Source organism: Rattus rattus, chromosome 8, assembly GCF_011064425.1.
Source record: "Rattus rattus isolate New Zealand chromosome 8, Rrattus_CSIRO_v1, whole genome shotgun sequence".
Lineage (NCBI taxonomy): Eukaryota > Metazoa > Chordata > Mammalia > Rodentia > Muridae > Rattus > Rattus rattus.
In genome coordinates this window covers 77,995,432-78,020,916 of record NC_046161.1, presented here as the reverse complement: position 1 = coordinate 78,020,916, position 25,485 = coordinate 77,995,432, and the positions used below count along the sequence as shown (strand labels likewise).

Sequence of the window (25,485 nt, the reverse complement as noted above, 5' to 3'; positions counted from 1 at the left end):
GGACAGAGAGCCATGACCATTGCATTTATGGGGTATCATCGTTGCTGATACTTGCAAACACATTAGCTTTCTGTCCCTTTGTTCTTTCCCCCTTCCTTTAGCACATTTACTTTCCCCTAAAACGCATATTCACTTTAATACTTGAGATGAGTCATTTTATCATTAGCTTACCTCCTTGTAAACCTTAAACTTCCCCAGCGTGTTTATTTCATGCCCTTACTGACTCATGTGCTTCAAAGGATCCTTGTTGGGTGGTCAGTCTGTACAGGTCAGCACATTGATGGTAGCCCCCAAGAACCCCATAGCCTCTTCCCCATCTTTCTCATGCATACTCCTAAGTTGTCTTGAAGTCCATACCCAGAAATGCATTGCTTTAAATATCCTTGAATGTGTTTCTTCATAAACACATAAAATCCATTAGTCAAGCTAGACCATTGTAATTACTATTATGAAGATGCAATTGAAATGAGAAATGGATTGATACTGTATTTAAATAGTTAATTGTGGTCTCTATAATCTAAGAGTGGAAAGAAGGAGGAAAAAGGAAGGAAGATATGGAAAAGAAGCTGAGCACAGTGGCCTAAGCCTGCAATCCTAGCTACTGGGAACGCTGATGCAGGAGGATCAACCTGAGTTCAGAAAGTCAAAACCATCCTAGGTAACAAAGACAGGAGGGCGGGGAGGGGAGAGAAGAGAAGAGAAGAGACAAAGACAGATAAGAGGGACTTAAAATTGAAACAAACAACCTTAATTAGGGAGGAAACCTGAATTTGCTGGCACACTGCTGTAAATCCCAAGAGGATTGCCACAGGTTCGAGTGCAGCCCGGAGTACATAGCAAAAGCCTGTCAAAAACAACAACAAAAAAAGGAAGATAATAGAAGAAAGAATGATGTATGTATAAGATGGGCAGGAGTGTAGGCTGAACTGTAGAAATACTCAGTTTCCTTTTTATTTCTCTTCTATCTAAGGCTAGTAGTGGAAAGAAAGGCAGATAAAAGATTGGCAAGATCTATGACTGACATATGGCATTAATTTCTTAAATACTGCCTGGACATCATGTCCTTGGCTCATCTATACAGTGCGCTCATATACCATGATTTAATATTGCAATGGCCACCCCTTCCCCTGTAACCAGCACCATGAGTCAGCTGCAAAACCTCCTCCGCTTCTGCTTGGGGGACTCATGACCTACTTGTGCGTTCTTCCGTTTCCTCACCTGGCCACAACTGCTCTCGGGGCATCGTGTCCATATCACGGCTTCTGACCTTAGAAACACAGTCTTCTCATCCACAGACACCTGCCATGTAAAAATACATAGGGGATGAGTGCAATCAAAATATCAACAAATCCTACTTAGCCGAGATTGCAAAAGAAGCTTGAGTGTCCCTTTGCACAGATTTCAATAGCATTGGGTTTGAGCAAGTTAAGAGTCCTGTGAGGCACTGGTCCTTGATTTAAGGTTAATGTGGAGTCAAACTCAAAACTAGAGACCAACCCTTCCCATCACTTTACTCTGGCTATCTGAATGCATGCAAGCCTATGTGTAGACTGAGAAGCAAACCTCTTGTCTTCGCATCTTCGTTGCCTCTCCTCGATTCCACCCCTCCTCTCCCATAGAGCATGGTATTTGAAATGTGATCTAGAGAGAGGAAACTAAGGTCAGTTGAATATGACATGATGGTGTCAGGATTAGAACACAGGTGGTCCTTACCATTCCTTGGTCCTTGCTTTGGTTAATAGCTGTCATTCACAGTGTCCATGCTGTATCTCTCTCAATGGGCAATGTGGTTTTCTCATCAAGTTGTCTCTCACCTAATTCCACTTGGCCCAGTCTTGGAAGCCTCAGATATACCTCCTTCTTTGTCACCCGATCCAAGTTCTGATGTAGGTAGAAGGAACAATGTTGGAGAATTGAACAATCTTAATCAGCAGAATCACATGTTCTGGGGTAATGAGCTCATTTGTGTGTATTAAAATAAACAAGGGAGCAGTGAGACTTAGATAGACATCTTAGAATATTCCCAGTTATATGTAGATTGTAGACCTACATACCTGGTCAGGCATTATACACAATGGTGTCCTGCTTATACCTCCTTTAACCCTCAAACCAGAGCTAAAAGCTACCACCAACCATATAATTCACAAACACACACACAAAGCCAGTTGGCAGGAAGCTTGTCATTTGTGACAGTTCTTTCAAGTAAAACTTGAGATGGGAGTCAAGCTCTTCCTCCCTTTAAAACATACACCTGCCACAAAAATCACAGACTGCTGTTCTCACTGTGACTCCTGAACCATTGAAGACGCATTCAGGTGCCTATAGTTTTCAGTGAACTCAGAACAAGAACACTAGAACGTCACATCGAAGGTTCCTGCATTTAAAGGAGGGGAGGGGAGGGAGGAGATAGGGAATGACAGGAAGGAGAAAGAGAAGGCAAAAGACATGGAGGCTCAGGAGAAGGAAGAGAAAAGGAATAAGAAGAGGGAAATGAATGGTGGAGGAGAAAGAGGGCGCAGAAAAAGGCTAAACTCAGTCATAAAGGAGGTGGTAGGTCACCCCAGTCTCAGGCTTTGACAGAGGGGTCGAACTTGAAGCTTTGAGACCTCCAGAGGCAATGACTTTCCCATGGAAAACAAGAATTCCATGTAACCAAGAGCTCTTCCAACAGCACATGGCAGATAACGTCCTAGTTGGCTTGGCTTAAATAAGTTTTGCTCTTAGAGGTATTTTCTCATATACCAAGGACCCCCAGGGCAAATGGCTTCCAGCCTGGCCAACCTCCTGCTAGAGAACATCCTCCATCTTCCTATGCCCAGGTTACTTCATGGGTGAAGGAAATGCTGCTCTACTTGACTCTGTCGAGTCCAAACGCAAGCACAGGCAGCACACTGCGGGGCACCTCTTCCCAGCTCTTACCTTTAAGAGCAAGGATGTTTTTTCTTGTGTCCCTAAGGACTCTGTTCATGTTTCACTTGCCAGAATTAAGATGAGTACCTATGAGCTGCCTGTGGCTGCCACTCTAGCCTCTGATACATAATCGGAAGCCTATCCCCAAAACAACAAAAGATGTATGTCTTCAACTAAAAACCTGGCAGGAAATGAGACCACCACATTGGGATCCCGGCAACGAGGACAAACCTACTACTACTTCCTCAGTGCAGGGGGGAGTTAGAGCCACTGCAGAAGCAGAGCTCTACCCGTGGGCAGAAGAGGGAGTGCTGCTGGGAAGGCAACCAGGGCTTCCTGTAGAACACTTAGAGACACCCAGGGGACATGCTCTGGCAAGCGACTGGGCCAGCAGAGCCATCCAAAACACTAGTAGCCATGAGAACAGATCAGTAGGTAAGTCAACTACAATGCGAATTTCTGGAGTTCTCTGTAGAAAATTTAGAAGGAAGAAAGGAAGAGGGCTGGGCATGCTAGTACAAGCCCATAAAACCCAACTCAGGAGACTGAAGCAGGGGAATTGCAAGTTTGAGGTCAGTCTGGGCTACATAGTGACTTTGAGGCTAATCTGGGAGACACAGAGAGACCGTATGCTGAACAAAGGGAGGGAGGAAAAATCAATAAATGGGGGAAGGGGTAAAAGATCTCATCTCTCAGCCAGCAGATAGATGTCATGCTCTTTCATTTCTTTTTTTCCAAGATTTATTTATTTTATATATATAAGTACACTGTAGCTGTCTTCAGACACCAGAAGAGGGCATCTGATCCCATTACAGATGGTTGTGAGCCACCTTGTGCTTGCTGGGATTTGAACTCAGGACCTCTAGAAGAACAGTCAGTGCTCTTAACCGCTGAGCCATCTCTCCAGCCCATGTTTCTTTCATGTCAATTTCAGGAAAACAGAGGTAATTTCAAGATAATTTGTTTTAGTAAAGTTTCTACTTTGTCTCCATCATTAATTCATTTTTTGATGCTCCATAGTTTTCTGATTTTTTTTGTTTGCTTTATTTTTCTTCCTCTTTTTATTCTCAAAATTGGTCTAGCCAGGCATGGTGGTACACGTCTTTAGTTCCAGCACTCTGGAGGCAGAGGCAGCAGATCTTTGAGTTTGGGCCCAGTCTGGTCTACATAGTGAATTGCAAGCCAGCTGGGTCTATATAGTAAAACCTTGTATCAATAATTACTACTACTACTACTACTACTAGTACACTGTATAGTACTAGTAGTAGTAGTAGTAGTAGTAGTAGTAGTAGTAGTAGTAGTAAAATCAAATATATTGTCAGCATTCTTGTGCCCTTTTTTTTTTTTTTTTTCCTGAGCTGGGGACCGAACCCAGGGCCTTGCACTTGCAGGCAAGCGCCTACCACTGAGCTAAAGCTCCCCAACCCTTGTGCCCTTTCTTTAACCATTTCTTTCGTGGTTAACTGGTTATTTGCTGAGTATTAGACAAAGAGAAGAACACAGGAAACAGGGAAGGGAAGGTGTAAGGTAAGGCTCTGTGTTAGAGGTGCCAGGTTTGATCCCTGATCTCACATTCACATCAGAAGAAAAGGAAAAATCAAGGTAGGGATTGATGACAATGGACCAGCAGGTGTAGGCCACCAGGTAGGAGCACTACTACTACTACTACTACTACTAACTTACTACTACTACTACTAATTGTGCACCCAGGCACACATGCATGGGAAGGAGCCTCTCCAGGCTCACAGGGAAGGGTCTACAAAGTCAGAAAATCTCCAGACCAATTTGCATAGGAAGAAATCTATAGCAATAACCAATATGTGTGGGGTAGACTTTCAATGCCTTACACTGAATTAAATACCTTTCCTTTATAATTTTGTTCATTCTCTATAGTGACCTCATGAGTTAGGTACCAGGACTAGAGCAGGGTCCATAACTGAGGAGCTAAGCAGGTAAGTGAGTGTTTGAAGGGAGCGCAAGTAGCGAACGTACATCCGAGACCGTAACTCAGGTGGCTGTCTCAGATGTTGCCCTTATGCTATGGCCTCTGTCTTGAAAGGTGCCGGGCAGAGTTGGCGAGGCGGCTCAGCAGGTAAAAGTGCTTGCCTGATGACTTGAGTTGGATCACAAGAACCCACATGGTGGACGGAGAAAGCCAATTCCCACGAGTTATCCTCTGACTTCCATACCCGACAGACACAGTAATAAATAAATAAATAAATAAATAAATAAATAAATAAATAATAAATTGTGTTATTATAATAAAGCCTCCATCCTCGTAGGACACTTGGCGAACGCCTGGCACTGTGTGCTTTTCAGACATCGCTGCAGTCCATCTTCGGAGCAGCCATATGAGATGTCATCGTCTCTACCCCTGTAGGTGAGGAAGCCAGGGTCTAGAGGAAGGGACGCATTATTATATAAACTCCCTAAGTATTAGTAATAGATGTTAATCATTAACAAAACTGTGCAATGCACGTGTAACAGAGGCAGGGTTCCTAGTGATCTGAGTAACTCCAGAGTCGAAGCCTTCGCCATGCAGTGAGAACCGTCAAATCTTCAGGTTAGGGTCTGAGTGTGTAAGTCAAGCCGTGAAGAACACAGAGGTCTCCATGCTCAGTCCATTCAGCTCTGGTGATAGTGACTTTTATGTCATTCTTTCTATTCATCTCGGTTATCGACACTTTTTCAGGACTGGGTCTCACTTCTGAAATTTTGGGGATTAAATTGGGTGGTTTTTTTTTTTCTTTTCTTTGTACACTAATAAAGATCCATAAAACTTAAACAAAAATTAAATTTTTAACAGGCAGTGGTGATGAACGCCTTTAACCGCAGCACTTGGGAGGCAGAGGCTGGCAGATCTTTGAGTTCAAGGCCAGACTGGGTTTACAGAATAAAATTCAGGATAGCCAAATATGTTGCACAAATAAACCCTGTCTCAAAATTAAAAAAAACAAAAAACAAAAAACAAAAAACAAGAAAATTATTAACTTGAGTTGAACATTTCTTATATGTTTCTCACAAAAATTCCTTCTCTGTTTAGCCATCTTTTTTTATGGGTTATTTATCCCTCCAACCCTTCCCCTTCTTTGTTCATATTTTACTTATGTTTTTTAAAGGGTTAGAAGGACCTGAAAGTGAAGGATGGCATGGGAAAATCACAGAATCAACTCCAATAGAAAACAGAAATTACCAATTGTTTATTAAACTGTCTGGGCTAAACTTACCTAGAAAAGTGTATACCTTAGCCCAAATAACATGATTCTGCTCCCCACTCAAGACAGGGTCTCACTCTGCAGCCCTAGCTGCCCTGAAACTCATTATGTGGACCACGGTGGCCTCAAACTCACAGAAATCAGCCCACCTCTGCCTCTGTCCCAGAGTGCTGGCATTGAAGGCATGTGCCACCACACACAGGTGCAGTTTTCAAAGACAGATTTCCACAACGTATTATTTGGGAAGAAAAAAATTCTCTGGCCTTATGAATGCCAAATTATCACTCAGTTCAAACAGAATAAAGAGGTTTAGCATTTTATCCCCTTTCCCTTTGACATCTCCCTCGCCTCCTCTTTCTTACCCCTTGGATTGGCACTCACCAGCCAGGCACTGAGAGGCACCGCTCTTTGGAGAATCAATCACTGAAGTCTTGTGCCTCCTTGAAAGGGTTTCTTCTCAGTCCCCACCTCTGCTTCTCCTCCTGGCGTCTGCTCCCTCTCACCTTTCTTGGTTGTTCCACCCCAAATTCCTCTGGGCCAGAGGTTGGCCACCCCAGGTAACTCACCAGGTGCTCAGGTGTGCCTCACAAAGGTTCTTTCCTCCCGAACTTCCTGATTACTGGACTCGGGCTGCCTCCAGTCTCACAAGACTCCTGGCCAATGCTCTCTCCTTCCTGTTCGCTTAGGAAACAAGGGGAAAGTTGCCATTTCAAAAATAAAATAAAATAAAATAAAGTTTGAGCACTTATGGTATTTGCCAAGCAGGCCGGATGAAGGGGACGCTGGGTGCCTATTGACAATGTCAGCGCCAAGAGCTGTGGTGGGGGCTTTGGGAGGCTATGTTTCCCACAAGGCTATGGGATTGTCTTAACAGGTCAGTTTTGGAAACCCGTGCTGCAGAATAGAAGAAAATAATTACACATTGCCACGCAAAGCGATTTATTGTCACAAAACCCCAAGAAGCTTATCCTGAACTAGATACAAGCACAGGGAAGACCGTGGATATTAGACACAGTGAGCTGGTATTGTGCCATGCATTAGACCATGCGAACACGCAGGCCCAGAATAGCTTCAGAGGGAGGGAGAAGCTCTGGGCTGGGTTCAGGACTAAAGCATAGCTGCTATTGATGCACAGGATATGAGTAAGAATGGAAACCTCTGGGTCGGGGTGACATGGAGTGACTGACAGGAGCCCGTATGACGCAGAGGACGTGGAATTCCATCTGGGGCTGGGATTAAATGGGAGCTTAATGCTGTAGAGAAGGAGGAGGAGCCCTTCAGGATGTGCGAGGCAAATTGTGAAGCAATGCCCGTAGCAGGTGAATCTCTATCTGCCCAGTGGTTGCTCTCAGTGGCCCAGAGGTTCTTACTCAGAGGGTTTGTAAAAAAAAAAAAAAAAAAGAACTCGAATTGTTGGGCCCCACCTTCTGAATCCGAGAGTCAGAAGGCAGGGGTAAAGCCAGAGAGTCTGCATTCCCTAGCAAGTTTCCAGTGATCCTAAGGCTGGGCCACACTTGGGAGAAGTAGCATCGTGCTTGGTGGCCTGGAGACAGCTATGAAGTGGTGTTAGGAGAAGGGTTATCATCCAAACCACTAGTGGGTGGTTGGAATGGGTGTGGGAAAAGTGCGAAAACGGAGGAATGGTTAAGAATTCGAATCTGCGCGTCCAAGTAAGCAAGACTCAAAGGGTAAATTCCAGGAAGAGCTGTCTTTATTGCCGTGAAATCACCAGTCAAATGGAATCCTCCCTGCTTGCTCTGTCGCTCCTGGTCATGTAAAATTTAGCAGCAATGGCCAGCTAGGAAGGGCTCAATGAAAGCAGAGGTTGGCGGGCCTAGAAGCATGCTCTAGGCACCGTGGGACAGATTGGGCAATTGGTGATTGGCAGTGTCCTCCAAGCTAACCTGGCCCACTTACATGCTTGTCCTGGGCTGAGCTCTATAGCATTGTTTTCATATCATCCGTCTGCATCGACGATACACCCAAACCAGAAATTCCTGTTCAGAACCAGAATGACAGCTGTTGCCACTGCGACCCCACCCCCACTCGGGGGCTGGGAACTGTGAACCTTGACTCACTAAGCCAGTGGCTCCCAAACTTTTGGGATGGGCAGTGTCATCAGCTTCTCTCGGATTTACCACCAGGGGATGCCGTCCCAGCCCTATTGTGAAGTTGGGTAAGCCCAAGACAGAGGAGGAGGACTCCAGTCACATAACCCTTGGGGGTACTCCACCGGAGAGAGGAGGAAATAGTGGGCACCCCCTTCCCTTGTTGGCAACAGAGTAGAGAAGGACACCTCTGCATACCTCCCCTTGCAGTCTCTCAGAACTACAGGCACACAGCTAGGCAGTTGTCTCTGTCTTGTCACCAAGCCTATGAATGAATCTGCTTTAAGATCAGAGTCAGTTCTAGGACCACTGGACTATAGCCTCAAGAAGTGTACAAAGTTGTGCCCTCCCAAATCACAAGGAGAGGACAAAAACATAAAAAAGCATAGAAATACTTCACTGAGGACCATGTATCATACAACGTTTGTATGGAAAAAAAAAAAACAAAAAAAACCAAAATCCCCAAGCCCTGCATGGCACCCATTCTGTCAGTGAAGGACATTTCCAGAAACAGTCTGTGAATATCTTACATTTCTAAGATTCCAGTACTAGAAATTAGAAGAGTTTAAAAGAGAGGCACGCACAACGATCCCCTCTACGTTCAGCAAGTTAGAGACCATCCAGAAATAGAACCACCCACGAAAATGCCCCCTTGGTCCAGCATGTTAGAGATCATCCAGAAAGAGAGTCACCCACAAAGTTGCCCCCTTAGTCTACCGTGTTAGAGATCATCCAGAAATAGAGTCACCCACAGAGATGCCCCCTTAGTCTAGCATGTTGGAGGCCATCTAGAGAAAGTAGTACCCACAAAGATGCCTACTTAGTTGAGAATATTTGTAAAAGTAACTTTTAATCTCCATATCAATTGTCATCTCTGAGGCTCACTGCCTCTGTCTGTTACCCTAGGCCTAGTCTTGGCTTGTAGCCTCCGGACAATCTAATCTAGGCCTAGAGTGTTTTCAGCCTCTGCGACTTACTGCTGAACAAGCTCGCCCTTTCTTGTACTTTCTGAATTCTGATTGGCTGATTGAACTCAGCTGTACTGTCTCAAACCCGTCTCCAAGCTGACTGATTCTATCTAGGTTCTCTCAGTTTCCCCTGAATTGCTCTGCTTGGCCTCATACTAACCTTGGAAATGTCTTCTAATCTTCTGACTCCTTCTTGTTCTCTAGCTTGTTCTGACTTCAACCTGTCTCTGTAAAACAATCCTGGTAAACCTTCTCTTTCTCTCTGTTACTGCTCTTTTAAGTAGCCTCTTTTACCTCTCTCTCCTTATAAGAGTTGGGCACATCCTATTCTGTCAAATCTTTCTCTGATCCATCGTTTTGTCAGCCACTCAATTAGACATCACTTTCAAATATGGCGCTTCCTTCAACAAACTAACTCTATTTCCACTGTTTGGGATTAAAGGTGGGTACTAAGGGTGTGTCTGTAGAGTCACATCACACCTAGAAATAGTTTTTCCCCCCCAGTAAATATCACAATCTTGGTCTTCACAGTGTGATCAAATATCCTGCAACACATGTTAGAGACCACCTAGGAAGAAGGATACCCATGAAGATGCTCTCGTCGTCTGGTGTGTTAGGGGCATATGGGTCTGCCAAGGGAAGGGCACTCTGTTACTGAAGTGAATACTCCTCCGTTAAAAAGTTATAATCCTTCCAAAAGAAAGAACTTCCATTAAACCAGTATTAATCAAATGCCGACTATGTACCAAACATTACGGTAGGCCGTGGGGCATAGAGCAGTGAACAACGTTGATTAAAAAGTGTTCATTCTGGGAGCTGGTCCTGCGTTAACTGGCAAGCAGTAAGCAAACTGTTAGAGTTTGTAGAGAATGTTGGAAAAATAAATCTCATAAAAATAGCAGAGCAAGGAAGGAGAGTATGACGTCACAATAAGGAAAACCATAGCATTAACTGATATTCAAGGATGGTCTCCACAGGAAGTAACACAAGGGCACAAGTCCAGCAACTACTGGGCAAAAGCATTCTCACAAGAGCAACAGCCACAAACAGCAAGAAGACCTAGCCTGCTGGAACTTCGGTGGCACCGAGGGAGAAGCAATGAGACAGTCGAATGAATCCCTTCAGATGCCCTTCAGAGCAGAGGGCCAAGAGTAGAAGCCGGAGGCGGGAGGGAGGAGTGGCTTCAGCAATCCTGCTGGCAAAGGTGGGGTGGGGGAGCTTTCCTAGTGATGGAAATGCCCTGCGAGTAGACACGTTGGAAAATTCTCAGATCAACTAAACTAGATGCCATAATAGTGGCTCGTGCCTGTGACCCTAGCATTTCGAAGGCTGAGGCACAAGGGTTGCTGAAAGTACAAGGCCAGCCTGGGCTATAGTGTAAGCTCCTTAAGCAGACAGACAGACGACAGACAGACAAGCAAACCTACCTGGGTGTGATCTTAGAAACCATGAGGCAGGGTCAGAAAGAAAAAAAAAAGGTAAAATGAATTTCAAATAAAAACTATAAAGACTGGCATTGTTGGATGCCAGACATAAAATTTGTATGTACGAAGTCATTAAAGAAATGATGTCCTCCTTCTGACGACAAAGCAAGAAGCCATTTTAAAAAGAATGTAATTTATGCAAACGAAGAGGTTTAAAGAGATGCTGGCTGAAAGTATTCAAAATCAAAACTATACGTAGCACATGGGTGTAAAATCATAATATATCTCAAACACGATGACAAGGCAAGGAGGGGAGGGATGTACCTCAGTGACTGGAGTGTTTGCCTAGCACTCACAAAGCCCTGGGTTCAGTTCCCACCTCTGCATGAACCGGGGCTTGTTGAACATGGTAGTTATGCCTATAACCCAGTACTCAAAAGGAGAAAGCAGGAGGATCACTTCTCTACATAATGGTTCAGGATCAGCCTGGGCTACATGAGGCCTGGTACAGAGACAACAATTATTCAATGCTAAAGAAATGCATTATGATGCCACGGAAAGACACAGGAACTCTGAAAACATATTGGGAAGTAAAAGAAGCTATAGTGAGAGTCTACATTGAGAATGGTACCAATCATTTAATACTCCGAAAAAGGTGAAAGAAATGGGGAGTGGTTTTGAGGGGTGGAGGGTGGTGGTGGGCGGCTGCCAGGGAGTGAGCAGAAGGAGCAAAGCCCTTTACTTCCTAAAAGTCTTTGTTCTTAGCCTGTGGTCTTACATCACTGTGATGTAAGTTCACATCAACGTTCAACGTTATCAGTGCGTCTGAAACCCTGTATTCACAATGGACTACGTCTGTTTGCCCCTAAAGTGGAAAGCAGTCTGGTGGTGCTTCCATGTGGATATAAGACATTAAATCTGTTACTATTTTTATGTATTTAAAATGTTGGGGTTGGGTGGGTTGAGTTTTATTCTGTAGCCCAGGCTGGCTTCAAACTGTCTTCCTGTCTCGGTGTCTCAGTGCTGAGACTCCAGGCTTGTGCCACCATGTCAAGCTGTCTTACAATTTTTGCCTCACTATAAAGTTTCATCAAACGTGGCCGCAACTGCCACTTAATCTCATTAATTTTATTAGGCATTAGAGTTATTTATCTTAATTCCAACGATAAAAACACACCTCGAGTGTGAAATTCTATTTAAAAGCGGTCTTAGAAAAATGCATTTCCCTTCCTTCTACATCAAAATTTTGAATTTAATTTCTTCCTTTCAACTAAAAGCTTGGGTTACCGTGAGATCCAACTAGCTTATCTGCTCTCCAAAGCATATCAGAAATTACCACTGGTCTGGTATGGCCACTCTTGGAACTCCAAAGGATCACCAAGTAACAGCCCCAGAGTGGGCACTCAGCCTGCAGTGCCCACACTGTATTCCAGATGCCTCTGGTCCTGGAATTCCCCATCAGCATTCAGAGGACCGCATAAACGTTTCCCCTAGCCTGGCCTGAAGGCAAAACACAGTTGAGATGCTCACCCTCCTTCTCAGGCAGCCCAGGAAGGAGCCACTATTAAAACGACTGCAGCTCCAGACATCACAAGTACTTGAAAACAAGTCCCCCGCACAATTTGACAATGAGGTTGAGCACTGGCCAACTTCATATTTCAGGATGAAGAGGATTTGTAGCTTTGTAGGTTCTGAATGAGTAGGCCTAACACGGAATATTCTGAGTTTCTGACAATATTTTTTTAAAAGTTTGATCACATGTGAAGCTGCAGAATGACTGATCAAACAGGAACAAGTCTTAAGTACTAGCTAGCTATGTCTATAAACTCTTCTTCCTCTCTCTCCCTCCATGCCTCTCTCTCTCTCTCTCTCTCTCTCTCTCTCTCTCTCTCTCTCTCTCTCTCTCTCTCTCGTGGTTTGAATAAGAATTGCCCCCATAGGCTCATATATTTTAATGATTAGTCATAAGGGAATGGCACTACTTGAAAGGGATTAGGAGGTGTGGCCTTGTTTGAGGAAGTGTATGCATCACTGGGGGTGGACATTGGGCATTGGGGTTTTAAAAGCTGAAGCCAGTCCTAGTTTCTCTTTTCCTGCTGCCCACAGATCTGGATGTAGAACACTCAGCTACTTATCCAGGACCATGGCTACCTGCATATAGCCATGCTGATAATGGACTAAACCTCTGAAATTGTAAACAAGCCCCAGCTAAATGCATTCCTTTGGAGTTGCCATGGTCCTGGTGTCTCTTCACAACAATAGTGCACCAAAACCCCTCTCTGAGTGAGATGCACTGGCAGTGAGCACAGGGAGTGGCTGGAAGACCAGATCACATAGGGGTTTGTAAGCCATTTATATGGGCATTGATTTTTAGTCAAGAATAAAATTATCGTCATAGGGCTTTGGAACGTGGACCAACATGAACCTACTGTGGCTGGTTTTAAAAACAGTCACACCTTGAGATGTGGGGTAAAAGTGGACTTGGATAGACCAATTAGGAAGCTGTTAACAGCTACAGGCAAAGGAGGTTGGCAGCATTGAGGTGGTAAGCAGCAGTCAGACTGTAGATGTAGTTAGGAAACAGGCAAACATTTCCTGATGAACTAGATGAAAAAAGGATTAAGGATAACCAAAGAATTCAGAGCGGAATAACTAGAGTATTGCAGTTTGAATATCAAACACCCCTACTCCCGAGCTTATGTGTTTGAACTTGATCACCAGACAAGAGGTGCTGTTCCGGGAAGATGTGGAACCTTTGGAGCTGGGGCATGGCTGGTCATGGGAAGGGAAATTTTTGAGGGTTACGGTCCAGCCCTGCTTCCAACCCAAGCTTGCTGAGTACTAATACGCTAAGACATGAGTCAGCAGCGCTGACAGCTCCCACTGCCCTATACCAAACAAGTCCAGAAACTTCTGCTTCTCCGCCATGATGGACTGTTCTCTTTGCACTGTGAGACAAAGTGTCTTATTTTACTGCTGTCAGGCATTGGTCACGCAAGGAAAACAGAATAACAAGTAAACTGTCATCAGCTGAGATGCTAAGAATTTCAAGGGAGCAGGCTTTGTTGTTTAGTTTTTTGAGATAATCTTCCCGTGTAGCCCAGGCTATCACTCTTAACCTTCCTGCCTCTACCTCTCATTCTAAGTCTATGGTCCCATAACTGGTCTAGAAAGCAGATCTTGACAGAGGCCAATTCTATCTTGCACGTTGGGTTTGAGACGTCTATATGTACACTCACGTAAAGATGACAGACAGTTAATTGAATGTGTGAGCTGGACCTCACGAGCTGAGTCTAACTGTATACAGATCTGGAATTATTCACGAGCATACTGCCTTTAAATCTGTGAAAGGAGGAGCCCAAAGGAAAGCTTAGTGACAGAGATCCTTCTAGTAAACAGAGACCTTTTGGGGAACACAGACTTTAGCATTTACTGTGTTCTTAGAATCTGACCCAACTTTTGATAGACACTTTGTTTCAGGACTTCTTAACTGCAAATCTCACCTCACTAAAGACAGATGGAAGACCAAACTCTGCAAATTAATTAAACACCCAACCTACACAGTGCACAGAAGTGCATTCTCATGCCCTTTGCTCTGACTTGGTCACATGTCCATTCAGCCAGCAGCCTTAATGAGAGGAGGAAAGGTCAAAGCATTCCAGCACTCTCATAGCTTTTCACCTGGGAGAAGCCTAGTCAATAACGCAGTTAGAATCGAGGCTCTGTTGAGCACAAGACTATACCTAGTGCTGAGGGGAAACAAGGCCTCTGTGCTCTGTACACTTGGGATTCTCAAGTAAGGAGACTCCGGGACTCCACATCTAGCTTTGCTCTCATACAGGAAAGATGTTGCCTCATAAATACAAGATTTTCCTGTCATCTAAATTCATTCTAGTACATGAGTTGGTAGACTTAAGACTCAGGGGATGATAGGACCCATTGTCCTAACTTCCCTAATTAAGGCTAGCAAGTTCCCACATCATTGGTGACCAGCTCAGCCCACAAGTTTGCCAGAGAATACTTATAGCTAAGTCCTTTCCAGTGCACTCCCACTTGGTCACATTCTAAAACCATCAAATAAATAGCATTTAGTAAGTCCAAAGTAGGTTTGGAAGAAATTAACATTCAGAACACCCCATTTAGGACTCTCTCTTTGTTCATCCCGGATAAGTAGAGAATATTAAACTGCCAAGACATTTTCTAATCAAACACCAGCTCACATCACTAAAATCCAGTGTGCATGAGATCAGTTAACGGAACAGTCTGTCCATCTCTCAGTGTGAACAGAGCACTTGATGCTGTCAATGCAAACCAGTTAACGAGCACAAATGCTTGGGGAATGTGTGCATCCAGGTCAGCAGTCTCCTTGGCTGAATTTCAAAGGACACAGTTGCTGTTCCGAGCTGAGGTTCAGAATGAAGTTATCCACCCTGGACCCACAGGTATTTTACAACTCAGAACATGACTGTATTTTTAAAGGTCACAAGTGAAGTTATTTCAAGACAACCTTTAGAAATTAGCAGTATTTACAGAGTCTATAAAGGATGATTTTCTAGCTTCCAAGTCAGGTTTTTAGCCATGCCTTCAACGAATGAGTTTGTAGAACTGCCAACTTAAGCTTACTAGTTATTTGTTACATCCGAAGCTCAAACCCTGAAATGTAATGTGGTTAAAAAATGGACGAGGTGAGAAAACAAGGCACAGACCATGAGAGCTACTTGAGAAAGACATGTTGGTGGGGTTGGGATTTAGCTCAGTGGTAGAGTGCTTGCCTAGCAGGCCTTGAGGCCCTGAGTTCGGGTCCCCAGCTCTGAAAAAAAAAAAAAAAAAAAAAAAAAAAAAAAGAAAAAAAAACAAAGACATGTTGGATAAAGAATTGTTGATCCAAATATAGAACTCTGAACAGATATTTAACCCTAACCCTTAACCCCCTAACCCTAACCCTAAGTAGGCCCATGGAAATGAGGAGGCACAGTCACATAGCACTAAGGGAGTGCTGATTAAAGGAAAGGGACACCTCATACTGGTGACAATGACCGGACCCCATATCCAGACATCAAACTCTGGTGATGGCATGAAGCCACACAAATGTTCATCCAGTGCCACGGAGCTTGGCAGGTGCTCATGAATCTAAATAGAATCCACCCATGAAAAGTAGATGAAAACTGACATCACATAAGAACCTGCACAGAAATGTTTTAGCAGCTTCATTCACAACTGTCAAGACTTAGAAGCCACCGAGATAGGCTTTCAGCAGGAGAATGGATGGCCCAAGGCACATCCAATGGATGGTCTCTGTGGGGAAAAAAGAAAAGAGAGCTATTATCAAAAAAGCAGAGAAGGGGTTGGGGATTTAGCTCAGTGGTAGAGCGCTTGCCTAGGGAAGCGCAAGGCCCTGGGTTTTGAACCAAAAAAAAAAAAAAAAAAAAAAAAAAAAAGCAGAGAAAAAATGTCTACCTGAAAGGCTGTTATGGTTGGATCTCACTTTTACTATGGCTGGAAAAAGAACCGGACATAGAAGAGCAGGGTCTCCCTGGATTGAGGGACAAGGATATTCTGATAAACCAAGATAAATACCTGCATTAGATATGTCAAAGCCCACAGAATATAGCCAGTATATACTATGAGTCTGTAGCGTAAGCCAATGGATGGAACAGGAGGCACCACTGTGCTGTGAGATGTTGATGGTAATGACAAAGGTCCCTGGGACAGAAGGTAAAGGACACAGAAGCTCTGTATTTTCTGCTAAATTTTGTTGTGGACTCTGAAAAATAGAAATCTGTTTCTTGTATGATTATTTTAGAAACTAAAATATTATTGTATTGATGCAAAGTAAAGTTGAGTATATTTGGAAATGTTTGAGAATAGTATTTCAAATTCTGGTTTGGGAATATTTGTACATATACACTGTGATTCTTATAAGGTTCTGGTTTGAACCCCAACAAAAAGGCAGGGAAGAGAGAGAAAAAAGAGGAAGACAGGATCATAAACTGAGGCCACATTTATTTATTTTCTTTTATTGGATATTTTTTAAAGTTTACATTCCAAATGTTATTCCCTTTCGCGGTTTCCTGAACATAAGCCCCCATCCCCTCACCCTCCCCTTCTTCTGTAAGGGTGTCCCCCCCCATCCACCCCCAACTCCCAACATTCCCCTACACTGGGGATTCAACCTTGGCAGGACCAAGGGCTTCTCTTCCATTGGTGCCCAACAAGGCCTTCCTCTGCTACATATGCACTTGGAGCCCAGGGTCAGTCCATGTATATATAGTCTTTGGGTAGTGGTTTAGTCCCTGGGAGCGCTGGTTGGTTGGCGTTGTTGTTCTTGTGGGGTTGCAAGCCCCTTCAGCTCTTTCAATATTTTCTCTAATTCCTCCAACGGGGGTCCAGTTCTCAGTTCAGTGGTTTGCTGCTAACATTCGCCTCTGTATTGGACATGCTCTGGCTGTGTCTCTCAGGAGACATCTATATCCAGTTCCTGTCAGCATGCCCTTCTTAGCTTTATCAATCTTATCTAGTCTTGGTGACTGTATATATATGGGGCACATATGGGGCAGGCTCTGGTGGCTGTTCCTTCAGTCGCTGCTTCAAACTCTGCCTCCATATCCCCTCCTATGAATATTTTTGTTCCCCCTTCTAAGGACTGAAGCATTTACACTTTGGTTGTCCTTCTTGTTGAGCTTCATGTGGTCTGTGGATTGTATCTTGGGTGATTCAAGCTTTTGGGCTAGTATCCACTTATCAATGAGTGCATACCATGTGTGTTTTTCTGTGATTGGGTTACCTCACTCAGGATGATATTTTCTAGTTCAATCCATTTGCCTATGAATTTCATTTAGTCATTGTTTTTGATGAGGCCACATTTATAACAATCCATTACCAAAAGGCACTCAATAATGAATGCCTTAACTACAGACATTACATCATAAACTCCAGCATGATACTCAGAACACCAAGCCCCATATGTACTATGAAGAGCCAAAGTTAGAATTAAGAAAGCCACTTGCAAACCAAATACTACAGATGGTACCATGACTGTAGACAATTAGGAAATGTATTTGCAATTTTTTGGAGGATGGGGTGCTGGTGTTAGACAGTGTTTGTGCAGCCTTGGCTGTCCTAGAACTAGTTCTGTGGACCAGGCTGGCCTCAAAAATCACAGAGATCCACCTGCCTCTGTCTCCCAAGTGCTGGGACTAAAGCGTAAGCCACTTGTTTACAGCCCTAAATCCTTAGAAAACTTAGTTTAACTTTATTCACTAAAGTCTATTCTTAATCCAGCTTTTCTAAGAATTTTGCTATCATGTCAATAACACATTTGATTGAAGAAAAAGAAAAACTGTACAATTCTAGAACTGTGGTAAAGCTTTATTTACAGAGATCTTCAACATTCCAGCTATCATCCACTGTTTCAAGTGTGAAATGTTACCAGACAGATTAGATTTACAGAAAAGTAGACCAAAAGCACAACTCTATGACTTAATATACACGTGCCATGAGTGGTTAACTTACAGCTGAGGATAATCTACTAAAGTTTGGGTTGTTCCCCACAGGTAAATCTCCTCAGATTCAAGAGTAGCAGACAAATCCGTTTAGTGTTTTGGTTTGTGCGAAGCTGTGCATCACTCTCTTTCTCTCTTTTTGTCAGAAGTCTTGGATGATGAAGGAGCTTGACTTTCACCACAATTATAACGTTCATACAAGGTCTGAAATTAAAAACACAAATTTGTTTTTCAACTTTTTAGTTCAATGTATTATTAGTCAAGATAAAGACATATTCTAAATATAAAGAAATGAAGCTCAACTTTTCCACAGAGAATTATAATATTGCTCCAGCAGCATATCTGTAGACCTTTAAGACCACTGCAAATCGGCTTACTATTCCTTAAAATAACTTACTAAAAAATTCCCATATATATCAAATATTCATGAAAAAACAAAATAGAATCTCAGTTTTTCTACTGATGAACAGAAGACATTAAAATTACTGTGTAAATAAGTCTAATTATGTTCCCTTGTCCCTTAGAGTCCCTTTGAGGGCTGGCTAACAGGACTCCTTCTTGATACATGTTCCAGGCCCTTCCTTACAGAGTGTGCATACTATTTGCATGTTTGTATACAGATCCTGCTGAATATTTTAATTCATACTTAAAATAACTAATGTAAATTGCTATGTTTTACTATACATTTTTATGGAAAAATAACAAGAAAGCATGTATGTGTCCAGTACACATAAATTATTTTTCAGAATGTTTTTGATTTGCAGTTGATTGACTCCCGATATGGACTCCACAGAGGGTGAGTGAATTACTGAAAGCCATGCATTTTTATACTGAAGGCTAAGCCAATATCTAACTTATGAAGGTGACAAATACCTTTGCCATCAAATAACATAATCTCAGCAATGGGGAGGTTATTAAGAGAACATTTTGAATAACATACGCCATATAAAATATGGAGACATGAAAAAGTAATGATTATAAAGGCATTTTGTCCAACTTAAACAACTGATTTGTGCAACTTAAAGCTACTGATTCAGCTATCAGCATCTGAGAGAAAAAGTCTAAGATCTTATGACTGTAAGTAGTACAGAAAATACAGAATAACTTTATTCCTAGATCGGTCCACATCAGCAACTGAGGTGGAGTTGACCCTTATCCAGGGAACAGAGCATTGCTAGTTCCAAACTTCCATGATAACTCAAATATCTAATTTGTAATTTCTTGGTAACTAACTTAGTTGGTAAACAATCACAGGAATTAGAAATTACAAAGTATTTGATGACAACGAGATCCAGACATCTCTGTGGACCCGAGTGTGGTGTCATACACTTTAGTTCCAGCACGAGAGGGACAGAGGCAGGCAGATTCAAAGCAAGCCAAGTATGTACTCTACGTTCCAGGCTAGCTCGGCTGCACAATGAAACACTTTCAAAACAAAACAACAAAGCCTCACATCACCTCACTGTGAGAGTGGAGATAAAAAGTACCAGGAAGCTGGCCGGTGTGAGATGTGCATCGAGAAATATACCAATTGCTACAGAAGGTATGGCATGTGACATATATTGTCATCTTCCGAAGGCTGTAGTAAGAATCGACTAGAAGAAATGATTTCTAAAGCTGTGCTAAGAATATTGTCGAGACAGTTTAAAAGATTAATTCATATTTATTCCAGCTGAAAGCCTAAGAACAATGATAACACAAATCAGAAAGGTTGACACTTGCTATGTTAAGTAATCGCAGAAATGTATTTGACCATACACGTGAGCAGTAGGCCAGTGTCCCTTACAGTAATGCAGATGCACTTACTTTCGCAGCTTTCAGGATGGAGTTAGGAGAATTCAGACAAACAAGTTGACCCAACATATATTTCATCTCATCAGTGGTCTCCTTAGCCATTTGGCTGCCTATAAAAGGGATATAATGAATAAAGTGCTGTATTAATAAGAGTAATATAAATTCATTTAAAAAAAAAACAAAACACATTCTGGCCAGGTACATGCTTATAATTCCAGCACTTGGGAGGCTGAGGTAGGACTATTGGTCTGAGTTTGGGGCAAGGTCCTGTCTCAAAAAATACAAACAAACAAACAAAAAAACACATTCTGGAAATGGGGAAAAGGGATCATGAATTCAAGGTCAGCCTAAGCTATAATAGTAAGATTCTGCCCCCCACCCCCAAAAACAGTAGCAACAAAAAATTGATATTGTTCCTAACATATTGTACACTACTTGGCATTCCTGTAATTGATTACAACCTCCTGTGTACAATAATAGGTAAGATTAAAAAACAGAGTTAAAAGAGGCAATGTTATTAACTTTATTTGGCAAACAGACTATGAGAGAGTGGCCAATTTCGATTTTAGTTTTCTATAGTTAACACACTATTCATTCATGCTGGTAACCTAGGAAACAGTAACCTTTAAGGAAGCGGTACCTGGATGGGGCTGAATCTGAACATATGGATGTGCGAGGAGCTCGGGGATAGATATCCTCTCTTTAGGGTTCCGTACTAGGCAGCACTACAAACAAAAACAAAACAAAGAACAAGTTTTACACACGATGCTGACAAAGTAACTTTCCAGATGACATCATACTACAGACCCTATTCCTGACATCCGGGTCAGACAACAGTAACAAGCTCTCTCCCTGTCACCTTTTAGAAAGTCCCAAGTTCCGTTAAATTAAAAATAAACACCTCTCACAATAAGCAGGCTTTAAAAACAACTTCTATCAGCAAGTCCTTTCACTAGACCAGTTACATTCAGGATAGCTGAATAATTCCCAAAACCTCCACTACTTCTTTCAAACAAACATGAAATTATGAGACATAATTTTCTATATCCACATACTATCAGTGTTACCTTTAGCACATCTCGAAGATCTTTTTCTGAAATCTCAGGAAACTCAATTTCATGACTAGGGTCAATTATGGCATGTAGTTTAGAGACCTGATTAATGATATGCTGAAATGGTGTTTTCCCGTAGGTCATATAGTACAAAATGCACCCCAAGGACCACACATCACTTCTGGGACTTATCTAAGTAGGAAAAGAAAAGTTACTTTAATTTAATACAAAGGGTAACATAAAAATATTATATGGCTGTAATCCTAATTATACAATAATAATTAAAACCTCAATGTATATAAAAGTATAAGATTAGCTTACACGACAAAACATCTTTTCTCAATTTTCATTACATGTGATCCCATTATAGAGAAGAACTCTAAACCCTCGAAAACCTCAAATTATTTTATAGGAAATAAAGTATTAAATTGTTGGCATCCTGTGAAAACACAATACTAAAAAAAAAAAAAAATCATAAATTTGAATTTATTTGTTTGTCCCAAAAGGGACACCTTTGTATCTGAATTCATAATATATATATATTTTTTAGAGGTTGATTAAATTGTACAGTCCTAATCTCTAGTGTATAAATTATAGAACCTGACTGGATAAAATTAGGACAAATCACTTACCTTGCACACACCAAACCCCACCTCAAAACCCCAACAGCAAAAATAAAATACGATATATTGTTATGGTATTAGATGGAATTGGACATAGATAACAGAGAGAAGCATGTATTTCTCATTGCAGGTTATTTATTTATTTTATTTATGTATGTGTGAGTGGCCCTGAGAGCCCAGGTCCTGTGGGAAAACAGCAAATGCTCTCTGCCGCTGAGCCAGGTCTTCAACCCAGAGGAATGTCCGAGTGAGCACCAATAAAGGTCATCCATTCTCCTGAGCCAACACCGTTAAACGTTCACTGGGTTAAAATCAGTCAGGAACAATCACAGCAACAGGAAAAGAGAATGAAAAGCCAGTGGAAACATATTTTCCACAAAGAGTAAATCTAACCAACTGTCATAGAAAGTCAGTGAAGAAAAAGTGGGGCTTAGAAAAAGAAATGGACACACAAAAACCTGCTCTTTTAATTTTTCTTTAAACGAAAGGAAAAACAAACTACTACTTAATATTAGGAAAAGAGAGCAAAATGTAAGACAGAAGAGAAAACTGTTTGTGCTGTGATAAACAATGTTACCAACTAAGAAAAAGAGAAGAAGAGTAAACTACATAAAAAGCAGGAGTGGGGGTGGGGTGGGGTGTTTGGGGGATTGGGTTGTGTGCATGGTTGTCCCAGAAGAGGGCATTGGACTCCCTGCACTGGATTCACACGTGGCTGTGAACTAGCCAGCTTGAGTGCTGGGCACTGAGTTTGCATCCCCTGCAGAGCAGAACTTGCTCTTGCCCACGGAGTCGTCTCCTGGGCTTCAGATGAATTCTGACCATCACGTAACTGGAAACGGAGCCAGGCGTGGTGGCACACATCTGAGGTCCCAGCGTTTGGAGAGAAGGCAGGGGACAAGACTATGTCTCAAAAAGATGAGAAGGGGGACAGGAGGGAGAGGAAGAATAGGGATGGGAACTTTATTGTTGCATATTAAATCACTGAGTTGACAACTGAAAAAATTATAACCTCTACATATAATTCAAAACCTTAAAAGTAAAAAAGACCAACATTAAACTGAAACTGTAAAATGTAGAAATAGGCATTAAAAATACTATAATAAAATCTGTAAATAATAACTGAAGACAGTAAAATGTTATCTTTTAAAAAGCAAGGTTCTGTTAAATACTGAACTCTTGATCACATCTCCAAAGGCAGACCACAGGGAGGCACCATCACACCCAGCTACTATAGCAGTTTTCATCCAAGTTCAAACAATTTAATTCAAGATGGGGGAAAAGGTAGCCAGGGCACACAAGGGGAAACAGCTCAGGAGGCAAACACAAATGCCCTAGGTTCAGTTCTGAGGACTGTCAGAGGTGACTCCATGAAGAATTGCAACAAGTTCAAGGTCAGCTCCAAAGTAAGACCCTGTCAACAACAACAAAAAACCGAGTATACAGGAAAAAAAAAATAGTAACAAATGCAAAAATATAAACTGGAAAGCAAAGGGAAGTAAAATTTGTGTATGAAATAAATATTTGTTTTTGTTAAGTTCAATAAAACCATGAGAAGTCTAAAGAAAACCTAATCAAAAGGCAGCAAATATAAATCAGAGAGGAAAACAAAAGACAAACAGCTATGAAAACAGCTTTCTAAGGTAAAATCCTTGGCAAGGCTTTATGCACGCTGAGCTGGGGAGATGGCTCAGTGGATAAAGCACTTGCCATAAAGTGTGAGGACCTGACTGAATCCTCAGAGGCCAATGGAAATGTCGGGCACGACAGCTCAGGAACAGAGAATGGGAAAAGGCAGAGGAAACCCCGGAAGCCTGGCACGCATAGCAGCAGGCAGCAATGAAAAGACGAACAGGGGGGGAGAATGGAGACACGGTAGTCTGTACTCTTTCCATGTGTGCTAGAACACAAATATGCCTGCACTCAGAACATAAATGTGTACACACATCACACACACCCGGACAGACAGACATGGACACGGACACAAATGTTATGCAAGTTGTTTGAAAAACTACCAGAAACCATAGTTTCTAGGGATGAAAAGTAAACTTATTTAGCAGTGAGCTGGATTCTGAACTCAGAAAGTTCTTTCTCTGTCACTCCTGGTTTTCTTTTAAAACATACATTATTTAACAAGTCCACCTCACAGAGGGGAAACAGACCAGTGACTCAGTTTGTCAGAAGTGAGGTCACTGCAGCAGTGAAGGAAAGATTAGCCTGGGAGCTTGACACATGCCCAAAAGGGAAAGTGGGCTGCTGATAAGGACATCAAGGAGGTAAGCAGCACTCACTGAGACTAAAATGACAACCACATACACATAAAAAGTAATAAAATGAGAAAAAGAGGCGAGAGAATGGTGACCCGAATGCCATGACAATCCACAGGAGTGCACTGGGGCCAGGTGCACGCTCTTCCCCGTACCTTGGTCTTGATTTTCCCATTTTCTCTTGAAGAAGACATGTCTCTGATTGCTTCTGGGGCCATGTAGTTTACTGTGCCAACCTATTTACAAATCAAAAAGAAATCAATGAGAACATCTTTCTAGATTTGTAAATACATAAATGTCAAATTCTTGGAAACTTAAATAACTAATGATTTAAAAGGCAGACTTGATTCGATAACTGCCAACAATATAAGAATGTATGTAGTATCACATCTCAACTCCAATCACATGAGTTGGGTTAGGAATGAACTGGCTCCTTTTAGAGCACTGTACTTTGTGTCTGTGCTGGAGAACTAATATTATCTGCATTTACAACTGTCTAGGCTAATTCTGAACTCTGAGGGATTTGACTATCATTTACTTTTATGTTCAAATAAATTCAACATATTTTCCCTTCAATAAACCAAGCAACAAATTAATACATGAATAAAAGTAACCAGCTAGCTTCATCTCCCAACATTCTTTGGCCCCACGTACAGACTGAGATGGGTTGGAAAACTAAGTCACATAAGAGTTTCTACAGCCGGGGATAGAACGAGTCCAGCAGAATCCTTTAGTTCTAAGACAACAAAAATGCTAAGACCTTGCCATAGGTAACTTCAGGCTTCTCTACAAACATTGTGCACCTGTACTTCTGAAACAAAAGGTAATGAGTGACTGTCCAGTTTGAGTGCATGGTGTCTACTGATTTACTGCATCCCTGGACACAGCATGTGAGGTGCAGCTGTTTTCCCCTCACTTCTTCAGCTTCATGATGTTTGCCACTGCAAATCTCACTACAAGTACAGCTGGCTGCACAGCTTGCTGCACACAGTGTGACTCTGGTTCCCAGGGCCCACAGTAGGAGAGAACTGGTCTATCAATGGCACCCATCCCTTCACCTCTGTAATGGTGTGCTTGCATCTGGAAACACACACACCACACACAAATAATAGGTAAAATATTTCTTTTTTAATGTAGTTGGGTGGAACACTTCAGTATTCCCAATAAGGTTCTCTTAAAACTTTCCCCCAAATTTAAGTCCTAAGAAAAAGAAACAATGGAAAACATGAAGCTGCAATTCCTCTTTGCTCTGCTTCACTGTGAGAAGTCATTCAAAATTGACAGATATGCTGGTCTCATCATGTACTTTTATAAATCAAATTGACCACAGTTTTGACCATGGTCTTTTATAAAGTTTCTATTCTTTAAAAAGACTTCAAATTTTTAGAAGGCCATGGTTGGTAAAAATACAAAATTGGTAAAATATTTACCAGATAAAAAGGAATTAAACCTTGCAGTAGCCAGCCATCATTAAAAATTCTACCTGAAGTCGGGTGTTGGGACTTATACCTATAATCCCACACCTAGGATGCATAGGCAGCAGGATCAGGAGTTGAAGGCCACGGATCAAAGCATTCTAGGTTATGCGAAACCCTGGTTCAAAACACTAAATAAAATACAAC

The 25,485-nt window shown here is 42.1% G+C and overlaps 1 protein-coding gene and 1 long non-coding RNA gene across 2 annotated transcripts in view; both read right to left on the bottom strand.

The window, feature by feature from the left end:
- Positions 1-826: 826 nt before the first annotated feature.
- LOC116907754 lies at positions 827-6,678 on the bottom strand. Its single transcript, XR_004388842.1, has 4 exons — positions 6,507-6,678; positions 1,714-1,881; positions 1,564-1,641; positions 827-1,299 (listed from the first exon to the last, which is right to left on the bottom strand). It is a non-coding gene; the product is annotated as an uncharacterized LOC116907754 (long non-coding RNA).
- An 11,297-nt stretch (positions 6,679-17,975) lies between these two features.
- The window catches only part of Ttk (TTK protein kinase), a 37,599-nt gene continuing 30,089 nt past the window's right edge, over positions 17,976-25,485 (bottom strand). Inside the window, exons 19-23 of the mRNA XM_032910935.1 lie at positions 24,019-24,099; positions 20,989-21,165; positions 20,562-20,646; positions 19,934-20,031; positions 17,976-18,331 (exon numbers count right to left, since the gene is read on the bottom strand). Coding sequence (XP_032766826.1) covers positions 18,248-18,331; positions 19,934-20,031; positions 20,562-20,646; positions 20,989-21,165; positions 24,019-24,099 — 525 coding nt within the window. The 3' untranslated portion in view covers positions 17,976-18,247. The remainder of the gene's footprint in view (positions 18,332-19,933; positions 20,032-20,561; positions 20,647-20,988; positions 21,166-24,018; positions 24,100-25,485) is intronic.